General features: G+C 41.8%; 1 protein-coding gene across 1 annotated transcript in view; it reads left to right on the forward strand.

Annotated features, from left to right (window-relative positions):
* Positions 1-20,862, forward strand: part of METTL24 (methyltransferase like 24) — a 102,511-nt gene extending 81,649 nt beyond the window's left edge. The window contains exon 5 of the mRNA XM_047101370.1: positions 20,346-20,862. Coding sequence (XP_046957326.1) covers positions 20,346-20,660 — 315 coding nt within the window. The 3' untranslated portion in view covers positions 20,661-20,862. The remainder of the gene's footprint in view (positions 1-20,345) is intronic.
* The last annotated feature ends 400 nt before the right edge of the window (positions 20,863-21,262 follow it).

Raw genomic sequence — 21,262 nt, forward strand, 5'->3', positions numbered from 1 at the left:
ACTGTTGGGCAGCCCTACTGTTCGCTGGGTCTGAGGAATACAAAAGGCCTTAGGGCAGTGGGAGAGGAGAAATCTCAACCAGAAGTCCTCTGCAAGCCTTGTCTCCCCCTTCTCTTTTGCATCCTCTTCTTTCACCTACCTGTTCCTTGTCAAATGAATGAGGCTCTTACATACTTTGATCTCAGTGTTTCAGTGACTCCTTCGCTCTTCTGTATGTGCCGTATCCCTTCCTTTGTTTTATTTGCAATCTTTCCTGCTTGTGCAATTCAGAGATTGCCAGGTGTAAATCATAGATGTTGTGAAACATGAACAAAATACAGACTTCTCATTAAATTCATGTTAGCATGAAAATACAGTGCCAACTCTTATTTTCTGGGAAGATCAACTCTCACTTTGTCATGTAGTTCTATGTACAGTAAATCAAATGGGCATATCTCCACTACTATGGGATCACAAAGGCCTAGGACAGCCCATTGAATTACACCAAACAGAAGCTTGCACTGTTTGCACACGTCTCTAGAATACACAAGTTGAGATGTTGAACTGATCTTTGCCTGAAAAATAAGGGAGCTGTATATGAGCATTAAGAGCAGATAGCTTTTTGGGGTGCCTAGGTGGCTCAGTCGGTTGAGTGTCTGACTTCCACTCAGGTCATGATCTCATGGTTTGTGAGTCCGAGCCCCACATCAGGCTCACTGCTGTCAGCACAGTGCCCTCTCAGATCCTCTGTTCCCTTCTCTCTGCCCATCCCCTGCTTGTGTTCTCTCAAAAATAAATAAACAATTGGGAACGCAAGCTGGTGCAGCCACTCTGGAAAACAGGACGGAGTTCCTCAAAAAACTAAAAATAGAACTACCCTACGACCTAGCAATTGCACTACTAGGCATTTATCCACGGGATACAGGTGTGCTGTTTCAAAGGGACACATGCAACCCCATGTTTATGGCAGCACTATCAACAATAGCCAAAGTATGGAAAGAGCCCAAATGTCCATCAATGGATGAATGGATAAAGAAGATGTGGTATGTATATATATATATATACATACATACATACAATGGAGTATTACTCGGCAATCAAAAAGAATGAAATCTTGCCATTTGGAACTATGTGGATGGAGCTGGAGGGTATTCTGCTAAGTGAAATTAGTCAGAGAAAGACAAAAATCATATGACTTCACTCGTGAGGATTTTAAGAGACAAAACAGATGAACATAAGGAAGGGAAACAATAATAATATAAAAACAGGGAGGGGGACAAAACAGAAGAGACTCATAAATATGGAGAACAGAGAGTTACTGAAGGGGTTGTGGGAGGGGGGATGGGCTAAATGGGTAAGGGGCACTAAGGAGTCTACTCCTGAAATCATTGTTTCACTATATGCTAATTTGGATGTAAATTAAAAAAAAATAAATAAATGCCATAAATTGCAAAATAAATATTTAAAAAATTTATAAAAAAGAGCAGATGGCCTTTTATTTTTTTTTAATTTTTTTTAACGTTTATTTATTTTTGAGACAGAGAGAGACAGAGCATGAACGGGGGAGGGTCAGAGAGAGGGAGACACAGAATCGGAAATAGGCTCCAGGCTCCAAGCTGTCAGCACAGAGTCCGACGCCGGGCTCGAACTCAGGGACCGCGAGATCATGACCTGAGCCGAAGTCGGCCGCTCAACCGACTGAGCCACCCAGGCGCCCCGCAGATGGCCTTTTAAAGTGAAAGAAAAAACAACAAAAAACCCCACTGGCAACAGATTTCAGTATTATATATACTGTTTGATTTCTTTTTTTTTTTTTTAATTTTTTTTCAACGTTTTTTATTTATTTTTTTGGGACAGAGAGAGACAGAGCATGAACGGGGGAGGGGCAGAGAGAGAGGGAAACACAGAATCGGAAACAGGCTCCAGGCTCCGAGCCATCAGCCCAGAGCCTGACGCGGGGCTCGAACTCACGGACCGCGAGATCGTGACCTGGCTGAAGTCGGACGCTTAACCGACTGCGCCACCCAGGCGCCCCTATACTGTTTGATTTCAATTACCTGCTAAGGTAGATAAAATGATACAAGAACTATAACCAGAATGTTAATAGTCATTTCCTCTTGGGACAGGGATTTTGGACAATTTTTTTTTTCTTTTTCTCCATATCTTTTCTCACTTGCCCAATTTTTTAAACAGTTCCATGTCTTATTTTTATAAATAGAAAGAAACAAACAAATAGCATCCCAAATTGTCCTCTTCTAGGGAATGGAGAGGCCTGGGTGGGGGGGCAGGATGTCATATGTTTGTTGTTTGATGGGTTTAGGTGTCAAACAGTTTTTCTCTTTTTGACAGTTAAACATGTTTTATGGTGTTGGCTATAGGCCTGGCCTCTTCCAATTGGACCTGAACCTGAAATCAGGAATCGAAGGGAATATACAGTCTATTTTGGGTGTGGAGGGGATGAATTAGTGGGAGGAAACCCATCTTTAGTAGGAGCGGAGGCTTATGGCCATTATTCCAGCCTCCACAAAACGCAAGTGGTAGTTTTCTTCTTATTATGCGTTCATGCTGATTTGTATGGAACTTCACAAACCATGAAGTGGCAAAGAAAATGTCCCAGCCCCAAATTAGGCCTTTTGGTCATACAGAAGCTATGAAATGAATATAAATGACAATTTTGTTATTCTAGAAAAAGTAGTGCATGGAACAAAGGGAAGAGGACACTCGTTCCCATGGTTAAATAAGCTGCAACCACTCAAATGTGTGTGCTTTCTCTGGACGCAGGGCCTGAGTGTTGCCTTTTGCCTCCAAGAACAACAGTTAGTAGGCCACGCACAAGCAGGGAACTCAACAAAGAATTCTCAAACTAATAAATACTGCCCGTTTGCTTTTCTCCTGTCTTTTTGCAAAAAGGAGCTGTAAATCGGGAAACCACTGACAATGTTGTATTTGGGGCTTGGATCCCTTAACCGTTGTTAACAGTTCTGAAGTCAGTCCCAGTTAGAATCCTGATTCTACCACTTAGTAGCTGTGTGCCCTGGGTTGGTTGGTTAACTTCTCTGAATCTCAGGTTTCTATGGAAACTGCTTGGATTTGGTTTTGGCTTCACCTTTTACAAGCTGTGTGGCCTCCCTAGGCCTCAGTTTCCCTACCTGTAGCATAAGGATAATGAAACATTTCATTCGTTGGTTGGGAGATTAGTGGGTATTGCAGGGAAAGTGCTTAGCGTGCTGCTTGGCTTGGCACATAGCAAGTGCTTAATTAAAGTTGGTTGTTAGTTTTTAATTACCAGTAGTGGCGAGGTAAAAAGATACTCTGTTCTGAGAGATGGTGGATATAAAACAAATGTTAGGGGCTTTGTCTCCAGTGAGAGCTAATGAACAGTTACTTCTACAAGCCACAGTCTTAACGTTTTCCCAGAGATGAGGTTTCTAGATATAATCTATACCTGAATATCTAGCACATTTCTTTCAGTATTTTATGGGTGATATCTATGTGTTGTCAGTACCGATATTTACGTGTATAAATTTTTTTCTCCTCTCCCTGTAATTGCCACATAAATTTAACAGGATCTTCAAAACTGGTACACTTGTATTTTTTCTTGCAAGTTGTTTTTAAAGACTTTTAAACTTTTTCTTATTTTCTGGCTTTTAGCCATACATCTGTTTATAGCTTTCTTTCATTTAATCTTGTCTTTTCTCTTGGGTTGGGACTTGTGCATATGTCTTGATTATAAGCAGAAATGATTTCACCTAATTCTGTATTTATAATTTTGTATTCTTTTGCATAAAGAGAGCCCTTAAATTAAATAAGCTTTAAGCTCTACAAAACCACAGTCTGCTTCAATTAGAAGCTACATTTGTTTTGCAGGTGAAAGACTTGGTATATTCACCTTAAAATCATCTCAAGTGAATGTTATTATAGGAGGATTAGGAGACTAAAGAGATCTTTATTTTCTTGTTCCACTTGAGTCTTGCCTGAATTTTGCTTTGCTTCTTTGAGAAAAAAGCATCTGTGCTTTCAATGAAACTATGCAGACATGTAGAATTCATTGGGTGGTCAAAATATAATCAGTCAGTATCTGGTTTCTTAAGTATATATTAGAATTTCAAATGTATAGAACAGATAAAAAAAAAAAGAGAACTAACTTCATTAACATAACTCCTCAAACCTAGGTTTTTCAGGCTAACGGACTGGCCAAGTGTGATTTCACAGCCCCATTTTGTTAACGTATTATGCATTTTTTGGGCTCAGAGAGAAAGGGAGAGTGCAGTGTTGTGGTCCTGAGAGGTCTGGCAGGAGAGCAAATGCCATGACTCTGGAGCAAAGAGGAGGAGGCAAGAAGGAAATACGTAAGGAATCCAAAGGAAGAGTGATCCCAGAATTAGAAAGTTGCTTACCAGTTCAGGACGTGCTGAATAAAACCGTGAACTTCTAAGTGGAGACTTTAACTTCCAGTAGGCATGGATTGCTGCCTGGATTCACTGCCACTAATTACTTCCCTACAGAAGGCTTCAACTCTGAGTAACTTTGAAAATAGAGACACCACTCTTTATAAGTAATTAAGAAAACTAGAATATGTTAAAGGTATCTAAAATCAAGTTGGGTTGCATGTGAAAAACAATTACAGTGGCTTAAACTATAGAAAATTTTTCTTCTCTCACATAAGAGAAGTTCTTAGGGTAGATAGTTCAAATCTTGCAAAGAGACTCTGTAGTCATCAGAGACCTAAGGTCCATCCCATCCAGCTCCCCTCTCTTCCTTCCCTGGGGTGGAATTCTTCTCCACAGGGTCCAATAGCGCTGCTATAGCTTCGGCCATCGCACCCCTGCCCCAGGCAAAGGGATGGAGAAAGCACTACTACTGAGTACAGCCCTTTTTTAAAAAAAGAAACTTCCTGGAAATCCTACGTGACACTTTAACTTCTATCTTATTGGTCAGATTTTAGTCCCATGGCCACACAGTCATAAAAGAGACTGGGAAATATAGTCTTTTATCTGGGCAGCAATGTGATCAGCTGGAAATCAGATTTTCTTATTGAAGGAAGAAGGAGGAATGGATATGTGGGCGAGCGATACCTCTGCTGTGATACATTTGCCTTCAAACTAAGTGATGGTATATATGTTGCTATTTTTCTTTATTAAAAACCAAGCATTAGCCAAATTATGGAAAGAGCCTAAATGTCCATCAACTGATGAATGGATAAAGAAATTGTGGTTTATATACACAATGGAGTACTACATGGCAATGAGAAAGAACGCAATATGGCCCTTTGTAGCAACGTCGATGGAACCGGAGAGTGTGATGCTAAGTGAAATAAGCCATACAGAGAAAGACAGATACCATATGTTTTCGCTCTTATGTGGATCCTGAGAAACTTAACAGAAACCCATGGGGGAGGGGAAGGAAAAAAAAAAAAAAGGACGTTAGAGTGGGAGAGAGCCAAAGCATAAGAGACTGTTAAAAACTGAGAACAAACTGAGGGTTGATGGGGGGTGGGAGGGAGGGGAGGGAGGGTGGGTGATGGGTATTGAGGAGGGCACCTGTTGGGATGAGCACTGGTTGTTGTATGGAAACCAATTTGACAATAAATTTCATATATTGGAAAAAAACAAAAAAAAGAACCAAGCATTTTATAGGATCTGAATCTGTATTAATATGCTTAGGGGGAAGCTGGTAATGATCATAAGTAAATTTAGAAAATGCCCAATTGTGCTTTTTCTGGGTACTCCTGGTACAAAGAGATGCTCGGCAGAGAGGGATATTGGGAGAAGGAAGGGATCACACTTCTTTCTCAAATATTGTAGTGGTCCTTGAACGGAACTCTTTGTTAGCCCTTAAGTCTCAGTCTCAAGGACGATAAACTTGGGGTAGTATTTGCCCCAAAGCTGCACTAGTGTCTGATGTATGTTAATAATGTGTGTGTATCTCAGATTTAGATCAAAGGGATGGTATTTGAGATGTGGAATATATGTCACCAATTAATTAATTTGTGATCTTGGGCAATTAATTCATTTAGCCTTTTCAGGCTTTAGTTTTTCCATGTCTATAAAATGAGGAGGTTAGACCAGATGTTCACAACCCCACTGGCTTCAATTTTCCATAACCTGGAACCTAGGAGGTTGATTTAACCATCTTCCCATCTACCTATCCATCTGTCCACCTGTCTACTCATCTACCCATCCACCTATCAACTACTTTTGATAGTGCTTGGTGGTGTGCTAGAAGCTGGGGATTAAAAAAAAAGTTATTAGCCTTCATGGAGCTTATAGTCCATTCTTGGCCACGGGGAGTATAACTCTTTTGCCTCTTGTCAGATGCAAATGCAGTTGAAGAAACTGTTTTAAATTTCACCTGCCAGTGTGTTATGTAGAGATGGTTCTTGTCTATTATGTGTGAAACATCTCTGTAGATTTCCTATTTTAATTCTTTCCCTGAGTCATCTCCCAAAACATAGCTGCTGTGGTGCAGAGAAGACACATTTTGATATTAGCTTAAACAAGATGATCATAATTTGGGGGGGGGAGGGTTGGTTATGGACCTCATTGTGAATTGGTAAAAATAATAACAGCTAACACACATACTCTGTGTTGGGTGCTGTGCATGGTGCCTTATGTGCATTTCTCCTCAAGGCCATTTGACCTCAAGACAGGTAGGAGTCCTTTTGTTCTTGTCTGAGTCACTGAGAGGCTTTACAACCTGGGCCAGACCCATGTGATGAAGCAATTGTCCCCAGAGCCAAAGTCCCAGGGACCACAATGTTCTTAGTAGAGTGTTCATGAGCACAAACACACATTTTTACATACAGTTCCAAGGAGTACAAGCCACACCGACACCGTGGTGATGTGTTTAGGGAACCCTGACCTAACTGTATCCTAATGAAGAAAATAGCTGATGTTGGAAAACCATTCTGTACCCCCTCAGGTCAAAGAGTCCCAGTGTGTGGATACTTTCTGCACTGGTCATGAGAAGGGGGAGAACCCAGCCCATGTTGAGGCTGAGAGCCCTGTGCATACATGCCGTGAAAAACTAATGTAATGTCATCAGCCACATCCAGTGGTTCTCAAAGTGTGGTCCTTGGATCAGTAGTGTCACCAGCAGCTGCACTCCTGGTAGAAATGCAGATACTCAGGCTCTGTTCTAGATGTACTGAATCAGAGGCTGTGTGTTGACATGCCCTCCGCTGATTCTGATGCATGGGATACCCGGAGCAGCACTGTCCAACAGAACTCTGTGTAAAGATGGAAGTGTCCCAGGGCTGCACTGTCCAGTATGGTAGCCCCCAGCACAGGTGGCTTTTGAGCACTTGAAATGTGGGTGGAGGAAAACTGAATTTTAAATTTTATTGGATTTTAACTAATTAAAATGTAAATGGCCACATGTGATGAATGGCCATTGTGTAGGGCAGCACCACTTAGCCCCATGGCATTCCTAAATACTCCTGTTCCTCACAACACAACAAAACAAAGAACTGAATGCCACATCTAGAATTATGTATTATCTGTTTGCTTATTCCAGTGTTGATGTTATTTAACTAGAAAATGTTTGGGATGGGGGCCTTGCAGTTTAATGCCAGTGACATATTCCTGTGAGGCGTGAGATGATTCATTTTCAGAAATACCAAATAAAAGCAGTGCTGTCTAGTTCACAATAGGCTTACAACCTATCGGAAATATGTACGAACCACCCCCCTCAAAATGGAGTCCCAAACCCTTAGATGCTTCACTTCCTGGTTCTTCTTCCTCCCTCCATTTCGAGGGCTTATTTTCACGGACTTTGCAAGGAGCATGCGCCAAAGATCTGAAGTGTCTGCATCACCTCAAGGAGGGTACTTTTTGCCTTACATGGGCATAGGCGACTTCTGGGTAAGGCTGTAAGCTCTGTAGTGCTCAGCCAATGAGGAACCAGGGGAGGGACTTGCATGCTAGGAGATAAATTGTCTGATGCGACTGCCCCAAGTGTGCCTGTCCATCAGACACCCGCTCTTGCAAGAATGTTGAGTAAAGCCTTGCTTCACTGTGCTCAGAGTCGCCGTGTCCCTCCTATGAGAGCTTATTTTTCACATTCTATAACAGAAAAAACAATTTGTATACATTTCCAAGTCCCGTCAGAACCTACGGCATGTGTGCCTTCTTAGGTGCTTTTGGATTTTGAAGGCAAGTACTTTTGAATAACCCCAGCAACTCAGATTCCTCAAAGAACGTGAAATTCTGCTTGTACTTGAGGGACAACTATGGTGTTCTGTATGTTGGTCGAGGGGAGATATGGTCACTAGCAGAAAGTTTTGGTGTCCCACACCGAGAGGAAGTCTCATGAATAAAAGGAACAAGGGCAGGACATTGCATGACAGAATAACATTTGGCTAAAGGGTAAGGTTCATGAAGTGTTGAAAATTAAGACCCCGACACCACTTGTGCAGAGTGGGATGATGGAATCCACAGTTGCCCTCATTCCTGACTTCCAGCCTTCGACTCTCGCCACTGTCTCGCCACGCAGTCCATGGGATCCTAAACAGGATGATCACAGTGCTGGTGGTAGAAAAGAGGGGCCCAGTGTAAGATGTCACAGGGGCAGAAGGGCCAGGACTTGTTATCATAGGGGCTGGTGTACATACCGCGTGTCGGGAACTTTCATAGAAACGTGGCACCCAAGGAGGAGTTGGGTGCTGCCCTGAAGGAACTTAGAGCCCAGGTAAGGGAAGGGAACCGACATGTCAACATATGAGTGCAAACCATGCTATGTGCTTCCCTTAGAGATCAATACGGGGTCCAGAAATGGAGGACATCACATCGAGGTGACCCTGACATATATAGCATATACCCCGAGACCTCTTGCTGTTTCCTCATCTCTCATTTCTGGCTTCTAATTCTGCTGGTCCTTTTATAGTTTTCACCCATGGTCGTGTTTTTCCTCACTCATAGCTCAGTGTATTTTAACCATTAAAAACCCCAGGGAGTATATTTTCTGTTTCTCTAAGTGCTTGGGGCCATGTTTGATGTAGCGTAAGTCACATTGCTGGCTCCACCATGCTCTGAGATTGACCAGTCCCACATCTAAGAGTAAACTGTCTGGCTGAAAAACAGTTTATTTGGGTATTTGCATGGGTATTTATTTGTTTATGCATCTCTTCACTTAGGAATGGTTTAGAGACTTTTTTTTTAAATGTCCCATCTCTTTCTGGAAATACTTGAGAACTCTTGCGTAAATATGATTAGGCCAGAAAAATAAATTAACCAGGTGATGTGGCTTTAAGGCACAGGGTTCTGACCTCAGGTCAGAGACAGATGCCCAGGGAAGTGGGTAGAAAGAAGTAAATTAAAGCATCTGCCTAGCGCTGTCCTTGGTCCCGCCACTGCTTTCCTGCCTGACCGCCGGGGCCAGGTCCCTTGCAGCCTCCTCAGTCCTGCTAAATGTGCCCTGCTTGGCTCTTTGCTGCTGCAGATCACCAGTAGCCCAGCTGACTTTTTGACTCCTCACCAACTCGCCATTTCCTGTGTCTGACGTAGGTTTCTGGAGCTAGGACCAGGTTATATCACTGCATCCAGCCCAGAAGATTCCTGCCCAGCAGCCTCAGGTTGGACGCTCTGAACAGGCTGGAGATCTGACAACATGTCTTTGTTTGTAAAAATTTTCCCTTATTTCTTTTAAAATTCCTTTGTAGGGTGTTGCTCCCTGCAGAGGTCATTTCTGTGATCTGATTACTATGTAAAATTATTTTCCTTTATTATGAGTTCACAATTGGTCTTGACATTAGCTTGGAGTGACCCTTCGTATTTCTCATAATATCCAGGGCGGAGCCTTATCTCTCTCTCCATAGTGGTAGAGGAAGTCTTGTAATGTCACATTTCTGCCAGCCAACAGTGGTAATTGAGGTTGATTTAGTGTGTTTAAAGTCTAAGGATCTTAAAGAGACTTTTAATCCTCTTGTTCATTTAGGATAGAGTCATTTCTTCCATTTTTCTCTATTTTCTACAAAACTAAGATCCTCTTTTTAATGTGTTCAGCTTTTAATTTTGTAGGTGCAGATATATCTTGCTGTAAGTAGAATTGATATAGAAAAGCCTGGCCTTACTTTGCTTTCTTCATTAAATAACAACTTTTCTTAATTATGCTAAAAAACAGGACGAAGTTGTATTGATGCAATTATTTAAAGATTATGACTGAATATTGACCCAAACTACAGTAGCTATGGCGAATGAATGTAGCTCAATTTGTTAGGGTGGTAATTAATGATAATAACTTAATTTTTAAAAATATTCATAAATAACTAGGTGTGTGGTTAAATGATCATTTTTATAATATAAGCCCAATTACAGAACTCAGTTTGCACGCTCCTTTTCAGGAATCCATTTTTTGCAAACTAGATCTCTTTGTAAATGCCGTAATGTGTATGATTCTGGCCCAAAACCCAGGCAGCAGATATTGAGGCAAGCAGCTGTGTTTGTAGGTCAATTATGGCTTGAATAGGAAGTTCCTTGTTCTGTTAGTTGATTGATAAGCCGGATGGTTGATATTGACATTTCATTGGTGTTATAGCTTAGGCTCTTAGCCAGAGATTTTGATTAATATAATGATTAATTAGCTTTATAATTGATGGTAATAGCCAGTTTTAAGCTTTAATTCATGTTTTCTGGGTGAAAAAGAGAATCTATATCCTTTTATTTATTTTTTAATGTTATTTATTTTTGAGAGAGAGAGAGGGACAGTGCACAAGTGAGGGAGGGGTAGAGAGACAGGGAGACACAGAATGTGAAGCAGCCTCTAGGCTCCAAACTGTCAGCACAGAGCTGACATGGGGCTCGAACACACAAACTGCAAGATCGGGCGCTCGACTGACTGAGCCACCCAGGTGTCCCGGATCTATAGCCTTTTAAAGATTTAATGTAGAACAATACATAAAGCATTTTTTTTTTACTAAAATGTTTTAAATAAAAAGATAGGTAGAGACAATTTAACATGTACTTAGGTAAAATTAGTTTGTCTTGCTTTTTCTTTAAATGGCATGAAGGTTTTTGTCTTATCTAGTGAATCAATCAGACATAGAGACAAAGGTATGTTTAGGAAAGCTCCAGAATGTCACACGGCTTCGGGGTAAGAAAACAAATGGTCAGTTGACGGGGTGATGACAGTGGAGGAGCCTTTTGTAGTGCATCAGTACAAGCCTCCCAGCCCGAGTACAACTTGGTTTGTCCTCAGTTTCCCAAGAGCAGGTACAGGAAAGGTCTATAGCTTAGTAAAATTATTGAAAGTTATAAACGGTGCCTGGCCTTTGCACATGCTACTCCACTTCTGGGAATATGGTTCTTCTAAGAAAGTAATAGAACAGACTTAAATATGTAGCTCCAAATTAAATATTTGTTGATCGCATCAGTGTGCAGTATCCAATTGGAAAGAATCGATCAGAAGGAGGATTGATTGGGGTGCCTGGATGGTTCAGTCGGTTAAGCATCTGACTTTGTCTCAGGTCATTATCTTGCGGTCTGTGAGTTCCAGCCCCACACCAGGCTCTGTGCTGACAGCTCAGAGCCTGGAGCCTGCCTCTGATTCTGTGTCTCCTTCTCTCTCTGCCCTGCCCTTGCTTGTGCTCGCTCTCGCTCTCTCTCTCTCTCTCTCTCAAAAAATAAATAATAAAAATTTTAAAAAATTTAAAAGAAGGGGGAATGACTAAGTAAATTAAACTAGTATAAAAGTTAAAAAACATGGAAATGGAGTCAAACTTTTTTCTTGGCAGGAAAGCTCTTTTTCAGGCAAAAATTTGTGAGGGATTCCAAATATATAAAACAGAGGAAAGGGGAGTTGCTTCTGTCGAATTGAGGTAGAGGGCTTAGAGCCTCCCCCACATCTCCTTCACCCCTGCAGGGGCCTCAGCCACCTCAATCACATGCTTAGGCAATCCCCAAGGGACACAGAGAACATTTTAATGAAAAGTTATTGGCCTGGAAAGATACTCATGGTTTGTTACATTGCTACATGAAAAAGCATATTTGAAAACACAATGCGATTCTAATTTTACAAACAACATGTGTGTTTGAATTTTGCCTGTTTACACTGTGATATATGTGGTGTGTGTGTGTGTTTATGGCAAAGAAAAATGTTTAGCAAGAAGTACACCAGGTATTCAAGAGTTAACTCGTTTTTTATGGCCTTTTATATATATATATATATATATATATATATATATATATACACACACACATATATATATATACATATATATATACACATACATATATAATTTTTCAGTATTCTTCATTTGTTTGAAGTTTCAATACTTTATCTTTTTAAATTTACATCCAAGTTAGTTAGTGTATAGGGCAATAATGATTTCAGGAGTAGATTCCAGTGATTCATCCCCTACATATAACACCCGGTGCTCATCCCAACAAGTGTCTTCTTACCCATTTAGCCCATCCCCCACCCACAACCCCTCCAGCAGCCCTCAGTTTGTTCTTTATATTTAAGAGTCTCTTATTTTTGTCCCCCTCCTTGTTTTTATATTATTTTTGCTTCCCTTTCCTATGTTCATCTGTTTTGTATCTTAAATTCTTCAATGAATGAAGTCATATGATATTGGTCTTTCTCTAATTTTGCTTAGTATAATACCCTCTGGTTCCATCCATGTAGTTGCAAATGGCAAGATTTCATTCTTTTTGACTGCTGATTAATACTCCATTGTGTGTGTGTATATATGTATATATGATATATACGCATACATATATACATATACACACACACACACACACACATATATATATACATACCACATCTTCTTTATCCATTCATCCATCAATGGACATGGGCTTTTTCCATACTTTGGCTATTGTTGATAGCGCTGCTGTAAACATTGGGGTGCACGTGCCCCTTTGAAACAGCACACCTGTATCCCGTGGATAAATACCTAGTAGTGCCATTGCTGCGTCATAGGGTAGTTCTATTTTTAATTTTTTTGAGGAACCTCCATCCTGTTTTCCAGAATGGCTGCATCAGTTTGCTTTCTCACCAGCAGTGCCAAAGAGATCTCTTTCTCCGCATCCTTGCCAACATCTGCTGTTGCCTGAGTTGTTAATGTTAGCCATTCTGACAGGTGTGAGGTGGTATCTCATTGTGGTTTTGATTTGTATTCCCTGATGATGAGTGATGTTGAGCATTTTTTCATGTGTCGGTTGGCCATCTGGATGTCTTCTTTGGAGAAGTGTCTATTCATGTCTTTTGCCCATTTCTTCACTGGATTATTTGTTTTTTGGGTATTGATTTTGATAAATTCTCTGTCAATTTTGGATACTAACCCTTTATCTGATATATCACTTGCAAATATCTTCTCCCATTCCATCAGTTGCCTTTTAGCTTTGCTGATTATTTCCTTCACTGTGCAGAAGCTTTTTATTTGACGAGGTCCCAATAGTGCATTTTTGCTTTTGTTTCCCTTGCGTCCAGAGATGTGTTAAGAAGTTGCTGCAGCCAAGATCAAAGAGGTCTTTGCCTGCTTTCTTCTCTAAGATTTTGAAGGCTTCCTGTGTTATGTTTAAGTCTTTCAACTATTTTGAGTTTACTTTTGTGTATGGTGTAAGAAAGTGGTCCGGGTAAATTCTTCTGCATGTTGCTGTCCAGTTTTCCCAGCACCATTTGCTGAAGAGACTGTCTTTATTCCATTGGATATTCTTTCCTGCTTTGTCAAAAATTAGTTGGCCATAAGTTTGTGGGTCCATTTCTGGGTTCTCTATTCTTTTCCGTTGATCTGAGTGTCTATTTTGTGCCAGTACCATACTGTCTTGATGATTACAGCTGTGTAGTATAGCTTGAAGTCTGGGATTGTGATGCCTCCCGCTTTGGTTTTCTTTTTCAAGATCACTTTGGCTATTCGGGGTCTTTTCTGGTTCCATACAAATTTTAGGACTGTTTATTCTAGCTCTGTGAAGAATGCTGGTGTTATTTTGATAGGGATTACAAAAGTTAATTCTTTTAGACTCTGGATTATGAGTACTTTAATTCCCTTTCTTTTTTCTTATGTGTAGTTTTAATTTTGAAACAATGACCATGTATTGATTTTTTAATAAGAGAATATTTTTGATTAAATATACATATGAATTTATAGAAATCATGGCTTTGGAATATATAGTATTTATATATCGTACATCTAAATGTACAAGTAACCTCTAACATTTAGAAAGAAGATCTGCATAAATAGTACTTGGTCTCTGTTCTAGTTATCTTCTGCTACATGAAAAGTCACCCCCAAAACTCAACTTTCTTAAAACAACAACCGATCATTTCATTATTGATCATAGTTTCTGGGGGTCAGTATTTGGGAAGGGCTTTGCTGGGTAGTTCTGGCTCAGGGTCTCTCTTGTAGTTACAGTCAGATGATGGAACAGCCGGGGTTGGTCAGGCATCTTTTTCTTCCTATTGATTTAGGGTCTCTCTGCAAGGGCTAGTCTGGACTTTCTCACAGCACTGTAACCTTGGGACAGTCAGACACCTTGCATAGGGGCTAAAGTTTTCAAGGGTGAGTATACCACTGAACAAAGTAGAAGCTTTTATGGCCCAGTCTTGAAGTCACCTGGAACCATTTCTACCATACTCTTAGTCAATAGTAACAAGCCCATCAAGGTTCAAGGGGAGCATCACAGGATAGGAGACATAATTCATGGGGCCCAGTGCAAAATGAAAATGCAGGGTCCCTTGTTCAAAACTTACTAAGAATTTCAAGTCCATGGCAACAGAGCATTAAACAAGGTATGGAGCCCTTCTAAGTGGGGGAGCCTGGTGTGGCTGCACAGGTTGCATCCTATGAAGCCATCCCTGGGGAGGGAACATCAGTCCCATCTCTTGATAAGAGGAGCATCGAGGCCATATTGTAGAAAAGCATGAGATGGGAATTAACGGTGAGACCATCTTTGAAGAACAAATCTGTCAGTCTCTGTGACTGATATTCAGTTAATGAGGTGGGTCACATTTTTACTTCCCAGAACTGGAGCTATCCATTAAATACAAAGGAGGAACTACTGACTCTCCAGCAGTCAGGCTGACATAAGAGTAACAGGGATGTATTTTTAAACTCTTTGTGGAGAGATACTGCTTGCCTCTAAATAGACTCGAGCAAAAATACCTGTTTTATATCTGTTATGAACTGCATTGTGTCCCCCACAAAATTCATAGGTTGAAGCACTTACCCTCAGTGTGACTATATTTGGTGAGAAGATCTTTTTTTTTTTTTTTCAAGTTTATATATCTATTTTGAGAGAGAGAGAGGAAGAGGGAGAGAGAGAGAGAGCACATGAACAGGGGAGGGACAGAGAAAGAATGGGAGAAAGAATCCCAAGCAGGCTCCGTGCTGTCTGCGCCAAGCCCAGTGCAGGGCTCAATCTCACGTGACCTGGGCCAAAATCAAGAGTCCATCGCTTAACTGACTGAGCCACCCAGGTGCCCTGGTGATAGGGTCTTTAAGGAGGTCAAGCTAAATGAAGTCATGAGGTGAGGACCTCATCCAATAAGACTGGTGCCCTATAAGAGGAAGAGATACCAGGAGTGCATGAGCACAGAGTAAAGTCCATATGAGGGCACAGAGAAGAAGCAGCTGTCAGCAGGCCAAGGAGCAGCCTCAGGAGAAACCACACTCGCCGACACTTTGATCTTGGACTCTCCAGCCTCCAGACCTGTGAGAAAATATAAATGTCTGTTGTTTAAGCCCCCCGTTCTCTGGCATTTTGTTATAGCATCCTGGGTACACTAATACGGTATCTAAGATTTTTACCTATTTGCTTTACTTGTCCTTGTGTTTTCTTATTAGTCATCCTTAATCCATTGGCTGTCCCAGTTCTTTGTCAGCTTCCAAGGAAAGCCAGATCTGATAGCAAATGCCACGTTTCAATTGATGTCCCTTCTTTAATAATATTTTGATGACTAAGGGCTTCATTATTTATTTTTCCTGGAGTATTGCTTATGTCCAGCAAAGGTTCATGTCTACTCTAATACTGTAGATCATTCATGGATTTGTATGTACATTTGAATATTGCTTTTATTAACTGGGTCAATTATTTGCAGACATGACCATGAATGGTTCGTTTCGCCCTTTCTGTGTATGCCACTATTGCCCTCAAGGGTTGGAATCTTTCTCACCTCCCCTTGAGTCTGGGCTGGCCCTATGATTTGCTTTGACCGACAGAATGCAATGGAAGTGATGTTGGTGAATCCCAGCCCTAGTTCTTTAAAGGTGTTGCACTGTGTAATGCGGTCTGCCTATGCTGATGAGAGTACCTGGGAAAGGGAAAAGGCTCAGGTGGGGAGCTACAGGCATGAAGATGTTGAGTGCCTGCTGAGTTCCAGGATGGAGAGGGAAGTGGCTAGGGAATGGGGGGATGTAAAGGACAAAGTGCACCAGCTGGCCCTGGTCTTGTGTCCAGGAAGGAACCAGGAATGAAGCACAGGGGTTTCATGATGGTGGTTTTAATTGGCCTCGGAGCCCTGTTGACCTGCCCTGGATATTGCAAAGTTGGAACTGTCAGGGCTGGCTGATATAGGGGCTAGCAGGACAGCATCCATAATTGCCTCAGAGAGCTGCTGGCCCTTGGATCTCTGGTACGGGACACTTTCCCCAGCATTGACTGCGGAATTGGCTCCAGAACACATAGTGTCTTCCCAAAGCTGTATGATGATAGCTACCCTAAACACTGTAGTACTTTGAATTGCATGATCTCAAAATTCATATGTTGGAGTCCTAACCGCTAGTACCTCAGAATATGAACTTAACTGGAAATAGGGTCATTGCAGACATAATTAGCTGTAATGAGGCCATACTGCTGAAGGGTGGGCCCCTAATCCAGTATGACTGGTGACCTTATAAAGAGGGGAAATTTGGACACAGGCAACACGTAGAAGAAGAAATAACACAATGTGAAGATGAAGAAATAGATCAGAGTAACGCAGAAGCCAAGGAACGCCAAAGACTGCCAGCAAACCACTAGGAGCTAGGAGAGAGCATGGAACAGGGGCAGAGAGAGAGGGAGAGAGAGAATCCCAAGCAGGCTCCATGCTGACAGCACAGAGCCTGACTCACGGACTCACGAACCGTGAGATAATGACCTGAACCGCAATCGAGTCAGACGCTCGATGGACTGAGCCACCCAGGTGCCCCTGTGGTACTTTTTTCTAGCAGCCCCAACAAGCTAGTACAGAGGCTGATGCCCCTTTCCCCACTTTCCCTCATCCCTGCAGTTCTGGGTGGATGAACGCAGCCATCAACTTGTGTCCATGACGAGGAAGCTGCCAAAATGGCCTCACATCTTAATCCACTTAAAATGAAAGTTCTCGTTTCCTCAGAAAGTTCTGGGAAAGGAGATTTATTGGATCTTTCAGGCACAAGGGAAAGGAGATGATTTTTGGTAAGAGGACCCCTTTAATGCCTCTGAAATGATGCTAGATACGTGGTTTGATCTACCTTCTTCAAGACCTTTCTACCCAAGAATATGTCTTTAGTTATTCCAGAGTTTACGGAGGGTTAACACTGAGTTGTTTCTCTCAAGAAAGCTGAGTTAACCTAACTGTATTAGGATTGGCACTCAGTTATTCCAATGTAATCATTTGCATGACTTTTAGTGCCTTAATTGTTGAGAGCTGATGTTAGCATCTGAAAAGTAAATACCTGGTGCGGAAACGTTTAGTGCCTTAGACTAACGATAACATTGGGTGCATTATGAAGGAACAGTGGAAATTACATTTGCAAGATCGCTGTGGTGATAGAACGTTCTGTTAGACAAAAAAAAATGGGAAAAGCACGCAGGAAAAGAAAACCATGTTTTATTCACAGCATTTGTCTGGCTATGCTCTCAGACTGGAAGGCAGGGAAGAGTTTATGAGCTGCTCAGTGCTGCACCAGCCTGGGCCGGATGATTTAGAGTAGCCTACCCAATTCTGATTGAAGTAGAGAATTTTCAGTCACTGGAATCAAAAGAGGTTGGCAGTGTTGTTGTATTTGAAAATGCTTTTCGCACTTTAGATAGGATAGCATTTTGTAAGTGAAAATTGGATTTCCACAGAAAGCACATATTTGCAGTGATGTATCCCAATTTGGTTTTTTTGTGTGTGTTTCTCATAACTTCTGATTGATAGCTTATTTTAAAAATATGTTTGGAAAAAAATATGTAATGTATATGCCTCTGTCTTCACCAGTGTAGTTTTTAGGTCAATTTTAGGCTGATTAACTTTGCCCCGTCCCTTTAATAGTTCGTTTTATTGATCACGTTCGATATGTGCAAACTCATAGAAAACTACGGTAAGAAATAAGGCTCTAAGGATTTAAAAAAAATTCTTAACTATGTGAATTGGCGCAAAATGTTGATTTTGAGTTTGGGATACTTTCTGTACTAATTGAGAACATTTTGTGAAGTTTTAATTCTATATTTCTTCTGGCAGTTTAATTACCCTAATTCAGAAATATCCTGCTTAAAATCTCAAAGATTAAACAAGTCAAAAAGGTGGGAGGGCAGCAAGATGAGAAAAGAGTGAATTAATTCTGTTGTGTCCAGTTCACAGGAATTATCTTAGCCCTTGTGCATGTTCTTCTGGAATCTGCCTTTAGTCGGTTCCTTTCAGAAAAGAAAGTTGTTTTGTGTTTTGTTTTTCCATGTTGCTTTTTCCTCTTTGAGTCTGGACAGGCTGGCTTCCAGATATCTGGGCTATTCTAAGGCCTCTTGGTATTCTTGGGGTATTGCCATCCCTCTTTCCCGGGTGGATCATGAGGTACTGTCCAAAGCAAGACAGTGGCAAAAGCATCTCCCCTGGGATCTCAGGATGCTGCTGGGCCAAGACCATTTTCCTGGAGCAGTAATGTCTAAATCCTCTGTATCTTCTCCTCCACCCAACTCTGAAATCACACAAGCAGTGTTGGCAGCCCAGAGTCATTTCTACCAAGTCTCTGTCTGCCTCTAGGGCTGTTTCACTGAGATTGCACCTGTAGAGAGTAATTCTTTAAGCTGTAACGTGTTCTGCAACTCTAAACTGGGGATGTTGGTAATACTGCTTCTACTCGCTGACCCTTATTCACTCTCTAATAGCAACCTGGTTTCCACACCGAAAGCCGTCGAGGGAATCTGAGCTACCATTTTCCCCCTTGTGGTTTACGAGGAGTCGGCATCGCATAAGTGGTTAAGAACATGCTCCAGGTAGACAGACTCAGTTCACCTGTCACTACTGCCTCTCGGGCTGTGTGACGGGGGATGGGTTGTTCTCTGAGTCTGGGTTTCCTAAACTTCAAACAGGGATGGAAACAGCATCACCCTTGCAGAACCGTTGAGAGGAGTAAATGGACGTTGCAAGCGAAGCGCTATGCGTAGCGCCAGGCGCATATAAGCACTCAGCAAGTCGTTAGCTCTCATTGCTTTCTGGAGGTATTTGGGGTTCTGTTATTCTAATAGCAAAGCCAGCGAAACCGAGCTGATTCTCCTGACTTAATGAATTGCAGCATCTTTCCTATCCTTTCCTACCCTTCCTATATTTCATCTTCCCTGGAATGTGAACTTACATTCATTAGATGAAGAGGATGGTGTTGCCTCCCCCTTCCCCGCCCCCTTTTAAAATGCTGTGCTGGTGTTTACTTTGAAAAAGAAATCATGGAATAATAATAGATTTTTTTTTTTACAAGTCTAACATTCAGATACCTGAGAACTCTGCCTGGCTTCTAGTCCTGAGAAATTGGAGGGAGCTGAGGTTCGTGAGGCAGTCTTGCAGGCAGTGGCCCTCTGCCAGTCCCTCCCGGTGGGCCACCATTCTGTCTGGACCATGGCTGGGTTCCTGTGAGCAGGGTCTAGGTTGTTGGGGAGGGGCCATGGGCATGCAGTTCTGTGAAAACACATGCTCCAGCATCTCCTTCTCAGGCATCCATTCTCATTGGGCAGAAGGTAGGAAGGTTCATTATGATTTCTGGCTGGCATTTCATTGTTTGTATATTAACATTTAGTGTGGAGTGAGGTTAAAAATTCATGTTGCGGGTGCCTGGGTGGCTCAGCTGGTTAAGCAGCAGACTTCGGCTCAGGTCCTGATCTCACAGTTCATGAGTTCGAGGCCCACGTGAGGCTCTGTGCTGTCAGATCAGAGCCTGCTTCAGATCCTCTGTCCCTCTCTCTCTCTCTCTGCCCTTCCGCCACTCATGCTCTCTCTCAAAAAAACCCAAATATTTTTAAAAAACGCACAAAAAAACATTTAAAAGAAAAGAAATTCATGTTGTCAGTGGCCATTTGAAAAAGCTGTCTAACTCTAAAATTTGAAACATTCTGCTTTCGTAGGAGGTAGTAATACGGTGATGCTCCTGATGTCAAGATGGTATTTTTAACAACGCTTATTGAATCTGCTAATCTCATTTCATCATTTTGTTACAGATTGATGTTCTCAAAGCAGATCTGGAAAGCGCAGAATGGAAAGTTTTGGAAAATCTTATTCTGGAAGATGTCCTTGAACAAATTGGACAGCTCACCTTTGAGGTTCATCTCCACTGGCCCGGGTTTGAGGTCAGTGGCCGGGACAGCAGTGTCGTGAGGTTCTGGTACAGCCTCCTCAAAGAGTTAGAACTAAAGGGTTTTAGGCTTTTTCATAGTTACAAAGATTTATCTAAACCTCAGCTGTTCCTGAAGAAAGATATTTTCAATGCAAGTAGCTGTTATACTCTGAGTTGGGTGAATACAAGATGGAAATAGGATGAAAGACCTCATCAAGAACTCAAGGAAATAATTACAGCATGAGGCGTGTCCAGTAGTCTAATTATCGGTGTACTTGTCCAGTCTCCACTAGCCTGTTACCTGCTTGAGGCGGGGGTTGTGTTATTGCCTCTGTAGTGCATGTAGCTTGGCACCTGCCACGTGCTAGGGGCACAGTTAACACTCGGGGAAGGGATGGACACAGAGGGCCATAGGAGTCAACCTCCATCTGCCCAGATGCTAGGCCTTTCACCTGTTTGCCTCTGACAGAGTGGGGACGCTTGTCCTCCTTCTTTTTAACATGGAAGATAATCCCCCACATATCTGTTTTCCCTAAAATTCGTTTTGTGTCTGAAGTCCATTAATTCAGCAACAAGAAGAAGAAATTACATAAATTTTCCACTCTTACTGCGTTCCTGAGATTAAGTTTGTAGCTTACTGTTCAAAACAGAGCCTTTCCTTTGACTTTCACTCAAAGGTTTTTTTCTGTTCACCTTGGTCAATAACATTGTTTACAACCTTGTAGATTTCAATCATTCCTACTTGCCTTTTGCCGAGGGCTCTGCTGTGGGGTTATAAGAGCCACTGATGCTGGTTTCTGG

Source organism: Lynx rufus, unplaced genomic scaffold (assembly GCF_022079265.1).
Source record: "Lynx rufus isolate CCGP_SWC_20201006 ecotype Redwood Valley unplaced genomic scaffold, mLynRuf1.p SCAF_6, whole genome shotgun sequence".
NCBI classification, from domain to species: Eukaryota; Metazoa; Chordata; class Mammalia; order Carnivora; family Felidae; genus Lynx; species Lynx rufus.